Source organism: Phascolarctos cinereus, unplaced genomic scaffold (assembly GCF_003287225.1).
Source record: "Phascolarctos cinereus isolate Bilbo 61053 unplaced genomic scaffold, phaCin_HiC Scaffold_4;HRSCAF=312, whole genome shotgun sequence".
Taxonomy (NCBI): Eukaryota; Metazoa; Chordata; class Mammalia; order Diprotodontia; family Phascolarctidae; genus Phascolarctos; species Phascolarctos cinereus.
This window is the reverse complement of record NW_027555847.1, coordinates 235,286,111-235,302,965: the sequence shown is the minus strand read 5'-3', so window position 1 is coordinate 235,302,965 and position 16,855 is coordinate 235,286,111. Positions and strand designations below refer to the sequence as shown.

The 16,855-nt window shown below is 36.1% G+C and overlaps 1 protein-coding gene across 1 annotated transcript in view; it reads right to left on the bottom strand.

Annotated features, from left to right (window-relative positions):
• EPB41L4A (erythrocyte membrane protein band 4.1 like 4A) overlaps positions 1-16,855 on the bottom strand; it is a 188,271-nt gene that overhangs the window by 12,079 nt on the left and 159,337 nt on the right. The window contains exons 16-18 of the mRNA XM_021009510.2: positions 9,266-9,313; positions 8,654-8,731; positions 1,288-1,407 (exon numbers count right to left, since the gene is read on the bottom strand). Of these exons, the coding sequence (XP_020865169.1) occupies positions 1,288-1,407; positions 8,654-8,731; positions 9,266-9,313 (246 nt within the window). The remainder of the gene's footprint in view (positions 1-1,287; positions 1,408-8,653; positions 8,732-9,265; positions 9,314-16,855) is intronic.

Sequence of the window (16,855 nt, the reverse complement as noted above, 5' to 3'; positions counted from 1 at the left end):
TTGTAGTGAGGCTACAATGTGTTTGATTTTAGAGCTAAAAACTTTATTCAGTAAAAAAGCAAAACTCAGTCAAGGTATTTAATTCTTATGTTATTAAAAGTTATTCTTATGTTATTAAAATCCTTAGTATAAGAACGTCCCTTTGAAAAAAATGGCATATCTTAGATTGGCCACTGATTTAACTATACTGACAGTCTGAGTCTGTGTCTTGCAAAGGCATGCCAGGGTAATGGCTTCACCTAGGCTTCTTTAATATTGTCCAGCCCTCTTAGCTTCTCTCCTGACATCTTTCTGCCTAAGTCTCAGACTACCTCCCACCTACACAGGTTCTCTCCAGCATTCATTTTCCTACAATTGGCCACCCCTCTTGCTATCTGGGTCACACACTCTTACTTGGCAAAACTAATTCCAGATATCCTATCATTTACTCCAGGGACATAAAAGAATCAGAGGTGAATCTAAATATACTTCAAAGAACTGTTCTTGGCAAGCCTCTAAACTCAGCTAGCACATAGATTAAATAAAAGGCAAGAGGGGAATTAAACTATGCTTTTATCAGCTCAAATAAAAATTAATTTCAGCAACTGGAAATCTCACTGTTGAAAGGGGATAATTGTGCTCACATGTAGTATCACCTAGCAATACCATGATCAGCAAAGGATTGACTGACTTCATCAATTCCTGCTTATTAATGTTAATTTATTTTAGTCAATGTTAATTTGATTTGGCTAGATTTGCATCTGGCTCAATCTGGAACAATATATTAAAAATTCTGGTGACAAGCTGTATGGTTTAGCAAGTACTTCAATAGCCTTTCATGACCAAAGGATCATAAGATCTATGTTAAAAAGGATCTCAGGCATCATCTAGTCCAACTCTCCACTCAACAGATGAGGAAACTGAGACCCAGAGAGGTCAAGTGACTCGCCCTAAATTATACAAGTAGTACATGAAGATCCAGAATTTGAACACAGGTCTTCTGATTCTAAATCTAGGGATCTTTCCATTGAAACACTTTTTTTTTTTGAGTTGAGCATCTGTCTTTGTTTTTCTCTCATTTTGACAATAGTTTGTTTTGACTATTCTCTAACCCTTATAGTGGCTATCAGAAACCAAGGCAGCTAAATATATAAAAGTAGAAAAACAGTGGAATAAATCAATTTGAAGTGATTCATTATGAAAGCTGCAAATATGCAAGGGAAATAGACCAGCCTGATTGGTTTGACATGTAATATACTTTTTCAATTTTTGTTTTTTTAACATGAAGTGTTAGAACATTTCACATACGAGCGTGATCTGTGTCTGGATCGCCGGTTATTAGGGTTGGCTTCATTTTTCTCATTTTGATGTCTCAATGCCGCTTCCCACTGAGGCACTGAATCAACCATGCCATTCTCCTGCCTTAACCTGGAAGAAAAAGATTCATCTGAAGTTAACATCCCTGGGGTCTGGCATCTTATTTTTAGATTCCTGCTTTTAAAAGTTGTGGCATAAGGAGGAAATTTCATTACTTGTTGTCATCTTAGAATGTACTCACCAGGAAAATAGATGTAAATAGATGTAAATATATGCATGTATATTCAAATATATGTATCAGATACATATGTTGTTGACTAGTTTTGCTTAACTATTTTTCTTTTTAAAAGGAAGAATTCTAAGGGGGAAGATGTGAGCCAATAGCTTATGTACGAAGAAGAAAAGTCATTAATAAAACTTTGAGGTATATGTAATGTCTGTGTGTATACATATACATGGTATTCTTAGAGTAGTTATCTGTTGCCAGTTTTCTAAGGCAAAAAGTATATGACTATGGATGTATATGTGGGTATATATAAACTTTTTTTTTAAAAAAAGTTCAATTTCTGAAATTTAAACCTTGAATTCCAGTATTCTTTGAACCAAAGACAAGTGTTTTTCACAAGATCTAGAGAAATGCACTAAGATGAAAATGAAACAGGAAGCACAGTAGCTTCATATATACAAATATTCTATGACTTCCTTATTCAAGCTTACAAAATTTCATTTAAACATCATGAAATGTGTGTAAGATAGGGACAAATATGAGAGGAGATAGGAGAAATACAAAAAAGTTAAGTAAACTGCCCAAGGGACCATAACTGGTTTGAGACTGATTTCTGATCATTTCCATCCTGATACCTTCCTATAAAAGTTTTATTATATTTTTGAACCATTATGGAGTTTCTTGTTGCTATTCCATGATCTCTAGAGAATATATAGATTTTCTTTTTCATTGAGAGTTTTTGTTTCACATTCCTTTATCATGAAGTTATTATTGTTTTGGACTTTTAAAAAGTCCTTCCTCATTTTGATTTCTGTATTTGAGTGTCATTTATCTACTAGGGAGCTAGGGTTATACCCACTAATTCTCAATTGGATTTTTTTGGTCTTTCATACTTTTTCACATATTCCATTGTCTCTGGCTTCATTCCTCATTGTTTGGGTTCCTCTTCCTTCTAGTGCTGTAATTTTTATCTTTTCTCTCAAATTGTGTCAGCTTCCTCTAGTGGGGTAATATGGTGTGCAGGCTGGGACAATGCTCAGAGTTAACTGACTACCGCCAGGTTTCTAGTCCCTTTTACCTTAGGCATAGAAGCCCAGTTCTCTGGGCCTAACCAGTCTTCCATTCTGTTCCCTAGGACACCCCTTGCCTAGGTGTGTATGGTCAGGACCAATATTTTCTACTTCTTGCCAGCTGTAGGAGGTTCAGACCAAGTCAAAGACTTCCCAAAGACTTTGGGAATCACCAAAACTAGATCCTGACACAAAAGCCTGTGAGGTAGGCCAAGCCAGGTGGGAGCTTTAAGTATTTCAGATCTATGATGTTATTCATTTATTTTAAATGACTACCCCCACCTCTACTACTGATAAATCATTCTTATTTTCTTTTATAGATGGCCCTGTCTCCTTCAGATATTCCTTTGCCTTTACATACTAAGAAGACTTATTATTTATTGGCATTATGTAAATTTCCTTGTATTTTCAACTTTTTTCTTTTTTTGAAGATTGGGTCTCTTTATCTTATCTGGGCTAGAAATGCAAGGGCTACTCATGAGCTTGATCCAACTATAGACTGGCACAGGAACTTTGATATGCTCCATTTTTAACCTGGGTTGGTTTGCCCATCCTTAGGCAACCTGATGCCCCCCTCCCTCCTGGGGACTAACCATATTGATATCTAAATAAATGTAGATTACAGACACATGACACCACACCCAGCTCTCAATTTTTGTCTCAACCTGTTTTTAAATTGCTCTTCAGATATAGCTCCTGAAGGATGCTTAAGGAACAGAAAAGAATTTTTGCAAGCAAAGATATGTCTCAGTAAAAACTTGTGTTAAAAATAACTTATTTTCATTTCACAATAGCTATGATTGATTTTTTTTCTTTTCTATATATTTTCAGGTTCTACAAGGCCTTTAGATACTTCTGTGTATGTCAGCAAATGCCCATTTATATGTATGTTTTGATGTCTTATATGTAGGTAGCCTAGACCCTAACAAATGTGGACCCCTATTTTAATGTATGACCATGCACATAACAGTCCATTTCTTGATTCTGTGCATTTTCATTATCCTCCGTACCTGGAATTCTCTCCCTCTTCATCTCTACCTCCTGGCTTTCTTCAAGTCTCTGATAAAATACCACTTTTTGCAAGAAGCCTTTCGCAATTCCCATTGAATCTAGGGCCTTCCCTCTAAGATTATAATCAATTTAAGATATAGGTATATACATGTGTGTATGTGTATCTGTATATCTGTATCTTGTTTGTAGATAGTTCTTTGCATGTTGTCTCCCTCATTAGACTGTGAGCCCAGAAGGGACTGTTTTGGTCTTCCTATCACTTAGCAAAGTGCCCGGAACATAGTAGGCACTTAATAAATGCTTGTTGACTTGACTTGTGCTAAGTCAGCATTTCTTCAAACCCACAGCTTACGAGCTTCTTTGACCAGATTAAACAAGAGGCTATATTAACTCAGAGCAAAAGCTTTTAAGCAGAATTCCTGGGAAAAGGTAAAAAAAAAAATCCCTTAACCAGGGAGAGTGCACTCTCACAGAATCTCATACCATCTGTGGGAAAGGGAACTTAAGGAGCTCAGACTACTTAGTGTTCCTAGGGTTGAGTCCCAGCTGGAACACCTATCTCCCAATAGACAACGCTGCCTCCAGGTCCTTCCCCAAAGTCCTGCTGATAATCATCTCTTAGGCTGATTTTCCCCCACATTGCACCAGAGGTTCTTTGCCAAGCAGCTATGGCCATTTTCAGAATTTAAGCCACTAAGCAGTGTTTAAAAGTGGGGGAATGCAAATACATCTTCTAAACGCAGCCCAGGGCTATTTCAGTTCTTGTCAATCTCTGAGAAGCACCCAAAAAATATTGCAAGAGTTTCTTAGGGCAAACCTTTTAAAGCCATAAATTAACACCCCAAGGGAACTACAAAGCATTTGAAGAGCAATTCATCTATAAGCTAAGTATCTGTTATTATTCCCCCAAAATAGAGAAAGATGACACTCCACTAAATTCTTTTGGCATTCAAAGCTCTTCCTTGCCTGCCCCTCCACACCTTTCCAATCTTCTTATACCTAATCCCTGCCCCTGGACCCCCATGTACCCTGTGATCCAGTGGCACTGGCCTTCTTGCTATTCCTCATATAAAACGCTACATCTCCTGATTCTAGGCATTTTCACTTGCTGTCTCTCATATCTGGAATGCTCTTTCTCCTCATTTATATCTCCTGGCTTCCTATAAGTTTCAACTAAAATCCTATCTTCTACAAGAAGACTTTCCCAATGCCTTTTATTTCTAGTGCCTTCCATCTGTTCACTCTTTTCAAATTTATTCTGCATATAGCTTGTTTGCATGACTCCTTGAGAGCAGGGATTGTCTTTTACCTTTCTTCGTGTCCTCCAGTGCTTAACATAATGCCTGGCACGTAATAGATGCTTAATAAATGATTATTGATTGACTAATATATTTAGGAGTCCACCTATCAAGACACATACAATAACTGGTTTTTTTGGAAACAAAGACAGCCCTAAATAAATGGAGAGATATTAGTTGCTCAAGATTGAACTATGTCAAATATAATGAAAATACTATCTAAATTAATTTACAGATTCAATGCCATACTAATCAAGCTACTAAAGCCTTACTTTAGAGAACTAGAAGAAAAAAGCAAAATTCTTCTGAAGAAACAATAGGAAAAAATTCTCAAGGAAAATAATGAAATAAGTTGGAAGGAAGGAGGCCTAGCAGTACCACCAAAACTACTTGGTACTGGTTAAAAAATAGAAAAGTCAATCAATGAAACAGATTAAGTACACAACATACAGAAGTAAATGAACACGGCAACATAGTATTTGATTAAATCCAAAGACTATAACTACTGGGGTACAGACTCACTAGTTAATAAAAACTGTTGGAAAGATTTGAAAAGTCTGCTAGAAATTAGATTTGAACCAAGATCTCAAACCATCTCTTACAATAACCTTGAAATGGGTCTCATTCAGGGGTGGGGAACCTGAAGCCTCGAGGCCACCTGTGACCCGCTGGGTCCTCAAGTGCAGCCCTTTGACCGAATCGTTCAGTCAAAGAGCCACAAAGTCCTCAGCCTCACTTTCTTCCTGAGTCATTAAAGTCCAGTAGCAGGACAAAAGTCTGGACAGCTGATGATGGCCCAGGATGCAGTCTGGGATGCCTGACCAAACTCTAAGCACTCTGCACAGCCTTCTCTGGTGGCCTTCATGTCCCCTGGAGGAACAAATTATTCTTACCTGCCCATTCCACCTGGGAAAAGACTTCACATGCTTGGGGTAGATACCCCCCTAACTCACCTACAGGTTTGAGGCTATTTGGTTACCCTCAGCCTGCTTTAGGCTGTCTACCAAGATGGTTTACTGGGGCGTGGCCACTCTATGTGCTACAGCTTCTTGGAGCCACAGGTGAGAGTTGGGGGAAGGTGGACACCAAACGTAGACCGAGCATCCCTGAAAAGAGCTTGGCAAGCCCTCACACCAGAAGTGCTAGTCCTCCCTGAACAATTAGAAGACAAAGAAAGAAAATCTCTTTTACGACTGTGAATAGAGGAAGACTTCATGCCCAAGTAAAGGATAGAAATGTTCCCATTCTGTCCAAGTAGGTAAATTAAGACAGATGAGAGGAAATTTTTCTTTTTAAATAAAGGATGAACTATTGTAGTGGGTTCTTGGGGTTAACAGTCCCCCACCATTTAACTTCTCACATAAACACAGTCCTATCATTTTTCTCTCTCTGAAGAGTAACAGAAAATGCTTAATTCTTAAAACAGAACTGCTGAAGCAAGATTATTAACGTTTTATCTTTCAAACAAGGCAAATGGTTTGCAGTTTTGAAAACTTTGTACCCTCCTATTCTTACTCAGTTTCCTCATCCATAAATGAGAAGGAGATGGCAAACCACTCCAGCATCTTTACCAAGAAAACTCCACATGGGATCTTGAAGAGTAGGATATGACTGAAAAACAACTGAACAACAATATTCCACTTAGGCAATGTAGCTTTCTTCTGGGCTCTTTGTTAGAGTTTTGAAACTGCTTTTCCTCATGGTATCTAATTTGTCCTTGGCTCCTGGTGAAGACACTCTTAGGAGCCACAGCCATTCCAGGGACATTACTAGGACATTGTGTGCCTGGGGTGGGGGTAGAGAATGAGGCTTCTCTTCTTCTTCGCTCCCCTCAGTGACTTCAAGACCATCTAATAACTTGTTGACTTGCTTGAATGATAATTTCCTTCTTTACCAACAAAGGGAAAATTATACTCTGGGTCTGATTCTCACCAGTAGAACAGTGCTCTGGCAGCTGGATTAGAGATGATGGGAACTTTAGGGGGAAGTAACCCCATTTTCCTTTTAAAGTTAATGATACAGAAGCAAGCCAGGCATAATCTCACATGCACCCTAGATTTGAGGAGAGACGATTACAAAGGATGCAGAGGAAGGATATAGATTGGATTTCACAGACTAAAAAGTAAACCCAGGAGATATGGGTTCAGAATGAAATTTTAAATTCACCAAGGGAAGAATTCAAGTGAGGAAGAAAAACAGGAGTTGTCTAAAGACACCAACCAATTGAGATTTTTAAATATATGTACTATGGATGGCAAAAAGAGTAAGGAACACAGAATGAATTTTAAATGTTATGGTAAGCAAAGAACAGTGCGAGGACTACTAAGGTTCAGCCTTATACATAAGAACTGTAGTGGAGGGAGGGTTAGAGTCCAGACAAATACAAAAGTATGTATATGTTAAAAATACATACTTATATCTGGACATACAGGTGAACATTTGTGTAAATATATCTATTGTATATATTTGTATATTTCTTTTTTCTGGACTGCCACTATAATAGTCTGCTATACTACAGGCTCAGGGCCCTTATGTCATAGAAGTTAGTTTGGGCTCTTAAAGCCAATGCCAATGGCACTTTAGGCACTGGCTGATCCTCGTTAAAATAGATATGAGTATGGTCCTCTGAAAGATTTTCATCTGAGGGCCACCACTGTCCAACAAATGATGAATAATTTCGACCACAGCGATCATGAAACCATCTACTTGAAGCATGGAAGAGCTGAGAGTTTAATCCATGGAAAGAAAAACCATACTGATAAAATCAGACATGTATTAAAGAATTAACAATACTTCAACCACTTTTGTAAGTGGAAACTTAAGGCCTAAAAAAACCTTACATACTGGAACCAGGAGAAGATGTCATTAGGAAGAAGGAGGTTCCTCAAAAATTTGGTTGACTATCCAGCTCTAGCAATGTTTTAAAATTCAGCTAAGGAAAAAGATAATCCATGGCCATGACAGTATATTCCATTTATAGCGAAGATTTTTACAGGTGGAAAGAACCTTTGAGAAGGAACTATAACTCTGCTCTTTAGAATTAGACTGAAGAGCAAGAAACAGTGCACCATTTCAAAGAGGGCTTAAAGCTGTCCATAGTAATTGATTACCCTTCCACCTTCAGCAAAGGTCTACTAAAATAGTTTGGAGTGTCACCTGAGACTGGTAATTGAAGTAATAAGTTAGGAAGTCATACCTCAATTGAGTGGTTTGAGTGTATAAGGGTTGGAAAGCAAGTGTTTGGTTCGAGACATTGAAATGATTGTTGTGACTGTGTGTTTTCAGGTAAGAATCCCTGAGTAAATTATAAGGGAGTGTTTTGATCTTCTGGCTAGAGATCTCTGGCAGTTTTAAAGTTGTTTCTGAGAGGGGAATAAGAATTAAGGCATGTGGAGGCAGGCTCCCCTAGCATTCACTTAGGTGGTGATTTTGAGTGTGCACTGGGTCTTGGTCAACTCCTATGGAGCAACTGTAGGTAGAGACAGTGACAAATTCTGACAGACATATGAGCTGACTAGCACACTTCTGAGCTTCCAGTAGTTGCTACACAGGAGAGAACTAAGTATACATAGGATGACATGGGTGTTTTGAGTGGGTGGGTGGATCAGCAGGCCATTCTTATTGTTTGTACTACAATAGTAGGACCCTCCTTACCGGGTGGAATATTGGATTTAAATGTACACGGGGAGTATAATTTCCAACCACAGGACTTGACTTCAGAATTCCAGTTAGCTATAGTGATCAAACATTACCTGTTTCTCTTTTTCTGATGTTCTCTATTAGAATTTTCAGATTCACTACCACTACTTGTGTTACAGCGTGAGCGGGACCTGCAGAAAACATACCCAAAGACTTAGGACAAGTGTTATTTAGGAAGAAAAAAAAACCACCTTAACCAATGCTTCCTTAAAAGATGCCTCCAAGGATTCTATTTTACAATATAAACACTAAGGAATTAATGGCTTTAGCTTGCATTCCCTAGGTTAATATTTCTTCAATTAAAGTTAGGCAACTTTGGAAAATTCCTGGAAAGAAGAGAAAGTTAGAGAAGATTGAGTTTGTTGTCATATTGCAGCAGTAGGAACATAGCTATATCCAACATGTTTGATAAAGTGAATCTATAAATCACATTGTGGAGCAAATGAGAATTAAAAACAGAATTACTGAAGAATCTTTAATAAACTAGAAGAGCTTAGGAAATAGAACATTTTAAAGAGAAAATCTTAAGGGCTTAATGTAGATATTAATCCCACATGTCCTAATTTGAATATTATCACTATTACTGCTCAAGATGAAAAATTATCTAGTTTGTCTACACAAACAAAAAAATTGTCTACACAATCTCTACCCATTCTCTGTTTTACCTTCTCCTTTGCTTTAGATCTGAGTCTTCACCACTGTTACGTGCTTTCCTGAGGGAGAAAAAAAAATTAAGTTAAAGTAGATAACAATCAGCTAGCAAAGAAAAAAAACAAGCAAACCAGAAACTGCCCTTAACAAAAGAGATGACTTTTTAAAACTTGCCCTAAATCTCTCCTGTCACATAGTGACACAGAATTAAGCCTAAAATTAAGCCTAAAAATTGTTTATCTCCTTCAGTCACGTCTGACTCTGTGATTCCATTTGGAGTTTTGTTGGGAAAGATACTGGAGTGGTTTGCCATTTCCTTCTCTAGTTCATTTTACAGCTGAGGAAACTGAGGCAAATAGGTTTAAGTGACTTGCTCAGGGTCACATACCTAGTAAGCGCCTGAGGCTACAACCTAGCTGACCCCAAATCCCTTGTATTCACCCAAATTAATGGCAAATCCTGTTTGTCAATTTCAGAATTAATCAATTTATATAGGAAGAGTGAGTAAGGGCAAGTCCTATTGATAGTAGGAAAAGAATCAGTGTTCTGGATCAATATATGGCAATAATATAGAAATTATTTTTCTTTCTCACATGTATTTATTTTTAATTTATGGAATAAAACAAGCACTTCCATAACACAGTAAAATAAAAAAGATGATTGTACATGAAACTGTAAATCTATTACATACAGCTTACTATTCCTTTTAAAATATATAATAAAGTTGTATAAATTTCTTTTTTCCCCTTTTTTCTTCCCTTCTTCCACTCCTACCCTAGAGATGGCATATGTAAAACTATTCTCTACCAACTTCTATTGATCAGTTCTTTCTCTGTATGCAGATAGTGTCTTTCTTCATATGTGCTTTATAGTTAATTTGGGTATTTATAATAGTCAAAATAACTTATTTGCTCAAAGTCATTCTTAACACAATATTGCTGTTACTGTACACAATGTTCTCTTGGTTCTGCTCATTTTGCTCTTCATTATTTTGTGCAAGTCTTTCCATGTTTTTCTAAGATCGCTGAGCTCCTCATTTCTTATAGCACAGTAGTATTCCATTACAACTATATGCCACAACTTGCTCAGCCATTCCCCAATTGATGGGCAACCTCACAATTTCCAGTTCTCTGCCACCACAAAAAGACCTTCTATAAACATTTTAGAACATATAGGTTCTTTTCCTTTTCCCTTAGCGATCTTTGGAAACAGACCTAGTAGTGGTATTGCCGGGTCAAAGGGTATAGTCAGTTTAATAACTCTTTGGGGCATAATTTGCCTCTCACAATTCCACCAACAATGAATTATTGTCCCAATTTTTCCACATTCCCTCCAACATTTGTTACTTTCCCCTTTAATCATTTTAGCCAATCTGGTAGGTGTAAAATGATATTTCAAGGTTGTTTTAATTTGCATTTCTCTAATCAATAATGATTTGGAACATTTTTTCATATGACTATACATTGTTTTGATTTCTTCATTGAAAACTACCTGTTCACTTAGAGAAATACATTTTCCTTTGATCACTGCTTTTGCTATAGACTATAGGTTTTAATATGTTGTCTCATTGTTGTCATTCTCTTTAATGAAATTATTATTTCTATGATTTTTTCTTTAACGTGCTCATTCTTTAAGATTAGGTTGTTTAATTTCCAATGAGTTTTTAATCTTTGTTTCCATGGCCTCTTACGAAATTTATTTTTTATTGCATTGTGAGCTGACAAGGATTATTTCTGCTTTTAACCATAAAATTGCTGTGTACTAATATATGAGCAATCTTTATAATGGTACCATGAACTGCTAAGAAAAAGGTACATTCCTTTCTATTTCTTTTCAATTCTCTCTAAAAATCTATCATTACTAGGTAAGTTATTCTTGGAAGCACCTCCAGCTCTTTAGCTCTTCAAAAGATAATGTTCTGAGACCTATGGTTTTTTTTATTATAGAAGCTGCTAGGTCTTGTGAGATCCTGACTGAATTTCTGTAGTATTTAAATTGTTTTTTTCTTGTTGCTTGCAATATTTTCTCCTTAATCTAGGAGTTTTGAAACTTAGCTATGACATTTCTGTGTTTTCCTCTTGGAATATCTTTCAGGATAGTAGTTTTTTTCTTCTATTTCTAATTTACCCTCTTGTTCTAGAACTTCAGGGCAGTTTTCCTTAATAATGTCTTGTATTATTGTATCCAACTTCTTTTTTTATTTTTATTTTTATTTTTATTTTTTTTTCCATATGCTTTTGAGTTGAAAATTTTTCTCCCCTTTCTCCCCCCCACCCTCCCCAACGGGCACAATCTGATATAGGCTTTACATTTACATACCCATTAAACATATTTTCACATTAGTGAAGTTATAAGTAAAAATTAAAACGAATATGAGGAACTATCAGAAAAATGAAACAAAACTCAACTGAAGGTAAAAATAAGTGAGAGCGATTCGGCTTCCATAGTTCTTTCTTTGGATGTGGACAGCATTTTCCATCCCGAGGCCTCTGGAGATGTCTTAGATCCTTGTAATGCTGAGAAGGGTTCAGTTTAACATTAGTCATTGCATAACGTGGCTGTTATTGTGTACAAAGTCCTCTTGGTTCTGCTCACTTCACTCAGCATCAGACCATATAAGTCTTTCCAGGTTTTTCTGAAGTCAGCCTGTTCATCATTTCTTATAGCACAATAGTATTCCATTACATTCATATACCACAACTTGCTCAGCCATTCCCCAATTGATGGGCATCCTCTCAATTTCCAATTCTTTGCCACCACAAAAAGAGCTGCTATGAATATTTTTGTACATGTGGGTCCTTTTCCCATTTGTTTGATCTCTTTGGGATATAGCCCTAGAAGTGCTATTGCTGGATCAAAGGGTATGCACATTTTTGTAGCCCTTTGGGCATAGTTCCAAATTGTTCTCCAAAATGGTTGGATCATTTCACAACTCCACCAACAATGTATTAGTGTTCCAATTTTCCCACATCTTCTCCAACATTTATCATTTTCCTGTTTTGTCATGTTGGCCAATCTGATAGGTGTGATGTGGTACCTCAGAGTTGTTTTGATTTGCATTTCTCTAATCAATAATGATTTAGAGCATTTTTTCATATGACTATAGATGGCTTTAATTTCTTCATCTGAGAACTGTCTGTTCATATCCTTTGACCATTTATCAATTGGGGAATGGCTTGTGTTCTTATAAATTTGTCTTAATTCTCTATATATTTTAGAAATGAGGCCTTTATCAGAGAGACTGGTTGTAAAAATTCTTTCCCAATTTTCTACCTTCCTTCTAATCTTAGTTGCATTGGCTTTGTTTGTGCAAAAACTTTTCAATTTAATGTAATCAAAATTATCCATTTTGCTTTTCATAATGTTCTCTATCTCCTGTTTGGTCATGAATTCTTCTGTTCTCCATAGATCTGATAGGTAAACTATTCCTTGTTCTCCCAGTTTACTTATGGTATCAGCCTTTATATCTAAGTCATGAACCCATTTTGACTTTATTTTGGTATATGGTGTGAGATTTGGGTCTATGCCTAGTTTCTGCCATACTCTTTTCCAGTTTTCCCAGCAGTTTTTTTCAAAGAGTGGGTTCTTATCCCAGAAGCTGGGGTCTTTGGGTTTATCAAATAATAGATTACTATAGTCATTGACTACTGTGTCTTGCATATTTAACCTATTCCACTGATCCACCTCCCTATTTCTTAGCCAGTACCAAGCAGTTTTGATGATTGCTGCTTTATAATACAATTTAAGATCTGGAATTGCTAGGCCACCTTCCCCTGCATTTCTTTTCATTAGTTCCTTTGATATTCTGGACCTTTTGTTTTTCCAAATGAATCTTGTTATTATTTTTTCTAACTCTATAAAATAATTTTTTGGTAGTTTGATTGGTATGGCACTGAATAAGTAAATTAGCTTAGGTAGGATTGTCATTTTTATTATATTAGCTGGCCTACCCATGAGCAACTGATGTTTTTCCAATTATTTAGATCTGATTTTATTGTGTGAAAAGTGTTTTGTAATTGTGTTCATAGAGTTCCTGGGTTTGTTTCGGGAGGTAGACTCCTAAATATTTTATAATGTCTACAGTAAGTTTAAATGGGATTTCTCTTTCTATCTCTTGCTGTTGGGCTTTGTTGGTAATATATAGAAATGCTGATGATTTATGTGGGTTTATTTTATAGCCTGCAACTTTGCTAAAGTTGTTTATTATTTCAAGTAGTTTTTTACTTGATTCTCTAGGATTCTCTAAGTATATCATCATGTCATCTGCAAAGAGTGATAGCTTTGTTTCTTCTTTGCCTATTCTAATGCCTTCAATTTCTTTTTCTTCTCTTATTGCTAAAGCTAAGTTTCCAGTACAATATTGAATAACAGTGGTGATAATGGACATCCTTGTTTCACCCCGATCTTATTGGAAATGCTTCTAGCCTGTCCCCATTACATATAATGCTTGCTGAAGGTTTTAGATATATGCTATTTATTTTTAAGGAAGACTCCATTTATACCTATGCTTTCTAGTGTTTTTAATAGGAATGGGTGTTGTATTTTATCAAAAGCTTTTTCTGCATCTATTGAGATGATCATGTGGTTTCTGTTGGTTTTGTTGTTGATATGCTCAATGATGCTGATAGTTTTCCTAATATTGAACCAACCCTGCATTCCTGGTATAAATCCTACCTGGTCATAGTGTATTATTCTTGTGATAAGTTGCTGCAATCTACTTGCTAGTATTTTGTTTAAAATTTTTGCATCTATATTCATTAGAGAAATTGGTCTATAATTTTCTTTCTCTATTTTGACTCTTCCTGGTTTAGGTATCAACACCATATTTGTATCATAAAAAGAATTTGGTAAGACTCCTTCTTCACCTATTTTCCCAAATAGTGTATATAGTATTGGAATTAATTGTTCTTTAAATGTTTGATAGAATTCGCATGTAAATCCATCTGGCCCTGGAGATTTTTTCCTAGGGAGTTCATCAATGGCTTGTTCAATTTCTTTTTCTGAGATGGGGTTATTTAAGTATTTTACTTCCTCTTCGTTAATCTGGGCAATTTATATTTTTGTAAATATGTATCCATTTCACTAAGATTGTCAAATTTGTTGGCATATAGTTGGGCAAAATAATTCCTAATTATTGTTTTAATTTCCTCTTCCTTGGTGGTAGCTTCCCTTTTCATTCTTGATACTAGTAATTTGGTTTTCTTCTTTCTTTTTTTAATTAAATTAACCAAAGGTTATCTATTTTATTGTTTTTTTCATAAAACCAGCTCTTAGTTTTATTTATTAGTTCAATAGTTTTCTTAATTTCAATTTTATTAATTTTTCCTTTGGTTTTCAATATTTCTAATTTGGTGTTTAGTTGAGGATTTTTAATTTGTTCTTTTTCTAGTTTTTTTAGTTGTATGCCCAATTCATTAATCTCCTCTTTTTCTATTTTATTTATGTAAGCATTTAGAGATATAAAACTTCCCCTAAGAACTGCTTTGCTGCATCCCATAGTTTTGGTATGTTGTCTCATTATTGTCATTCTCTTGAATGAAATTATTGATTGTTTCTATGATTTGTTGTTTGACCCAATCATTTTTTAGGATTAGATTATTTAGTTTCCAATTATTTTTTAGTCTATCTTTCCATGGCCCTTTATTACATATAATTTTTATTGCATCATGATCTGAAAAGGATGCATTTAATATTTCTGCCTTTCTGCATTGGATTGTGAGGTTTTTATGCCCTAGTACATGGTCAATTTTTGTGTATGTGCCATGTACTGCAGAAAAAAGTATATTCCTTTCTATCCCCATTCAGTTTTCTCCAGAGGTCTATCATACCTAACTTTTCTAATGTTCTATTCACCTCCTTAACTTCTTTCTTGTTTATTTTGTGGTTAGACTTAATCTATGAGAGGGGGAGGTTCAGGTCCCCCACTAGTATACTTTTTGCTGTCTATTTCTTCCTGTAACTCCCTGAACTTCTCCTGTAAGAATCTGGATGCTATACCATTTGGTGCATATGTTCTTAGTAATGATATTACTTCATTTTCTATGGTGCCTTTTAGCAGGATGTAGTTTCCTTCCTTATCTCTTTTGATTAGATCTATTTTTGCTTTTGCTTTGTCTGAGATCAGGATTGCTACCCCTGCTTTTTTACTTCAGCTGACGCATAATATATTCTGCTCCAGCCTTTTACCTTTACCCTGTATGTGTCACTCTTTTTCAAATGTGTTTCCTGTAAACAACATATTGTAGGATTATGGTTTTTAATCCATTCTGCAATCCTTTCGTTTTATGGGAGAGTTCATCCCATTCACATTCACAGTTATGATTACTATCTGTGTCTTTTTCTCCATCCTTTCCCCCATTTATGCTTTTCTTTCTCCTTTTTCCTTTCCCCTTCACTAGTGTTTTGCTTTTGACCACGCCTCCTTCAGTCCCCCCCTTTTATTATCCCTTTCCCTTTTCTTCCCCTTTATCTTACTGCTGCTTCCCTCCCTTCTTTCCCTCCCTTTTCTTTCCCCCTCCCTTTTCTTTCCCCTTTTCCCTCCTACTGCCTATAGGGCAAGTTAGATTTCTATACCTAACTGATTATATTATGCCCTTCTTGAGCCAAATCTGATGAGAGTAAGGTTCAAACAATGCTCCCCCCTTTCCCTCTGCTGTAATAGGATTTTGTGTCTTTTCCTGTAATGTAATTTACCCTTGTCTGCCTCCTCCTTTCTCAGTACTTTTCTAAGATAGATTGATCCACTTATTTGGATCCATTTAACTTGATTAGATTTTTTTTATCATTACATCAAAGTCAACTAATATCCACCCTCTTTATGTATACTCCTTTAACAAGGTGTAATAACAATACAGTTCTCAAGGGTTGCAAGTCTCATATTCCCTTGTAGGGGTTTAAACAGCCCCCCCTTATTAATCAAAATATTGTATCTTCTGTCCCATTTACCTTTTTAAGTCCTTCTTGAGTCCTGTACTTGAAGATCAAATTTTTTGTTGAGCTCTGGTCTTTTTATCAGGAAAGTTTGGAAGTCTCCTATTTCTTTGAATATCCACCTCCTCCCTTGAAAAATGATGCTCATTTTTGCTGGGTAATTGATCCTTGGCTGCATTCCAAGCTCCTTTGCCTTGGAATATCATGTTCCATGCCCTCTTTTAATGTAGAAGCTGCAAGGTCCTGTGTAATCCTGACTGTGGTTCCATGATATTTAAATTCTTTCTTTCTGGCTGCTTCAGCACCTTCTCTTTCATCTGGTAATTTTGGAATTTTGCTATTATATTTCTTGGCGTTATCAATTTGGGATCTCTTTCAGGTGGTGATCGGTGTATTCTTTCTATGGTTATTTTCCCTTCTGGTTCTAGGACTTCTGGGCAGTTTTCCTTTATGATTTCCTGAAAGATACTGTCCAGGCTCTTTTTTTCATCATGATTTTCAGGTAGTCCAATAATTTTTAAATTGTCTCTCCTGAGTCGATTTTCCAGGTCGGTTGTTTTACTGATGAGGTATTTTACATTTTCATTATTTTTTCATTTTTTTGTTTCTGTTTGACTGATTCTTGCTCTCTCATAGAGACATTAGTTTCCATTTGTCCAATTCTAGTTTTTAAC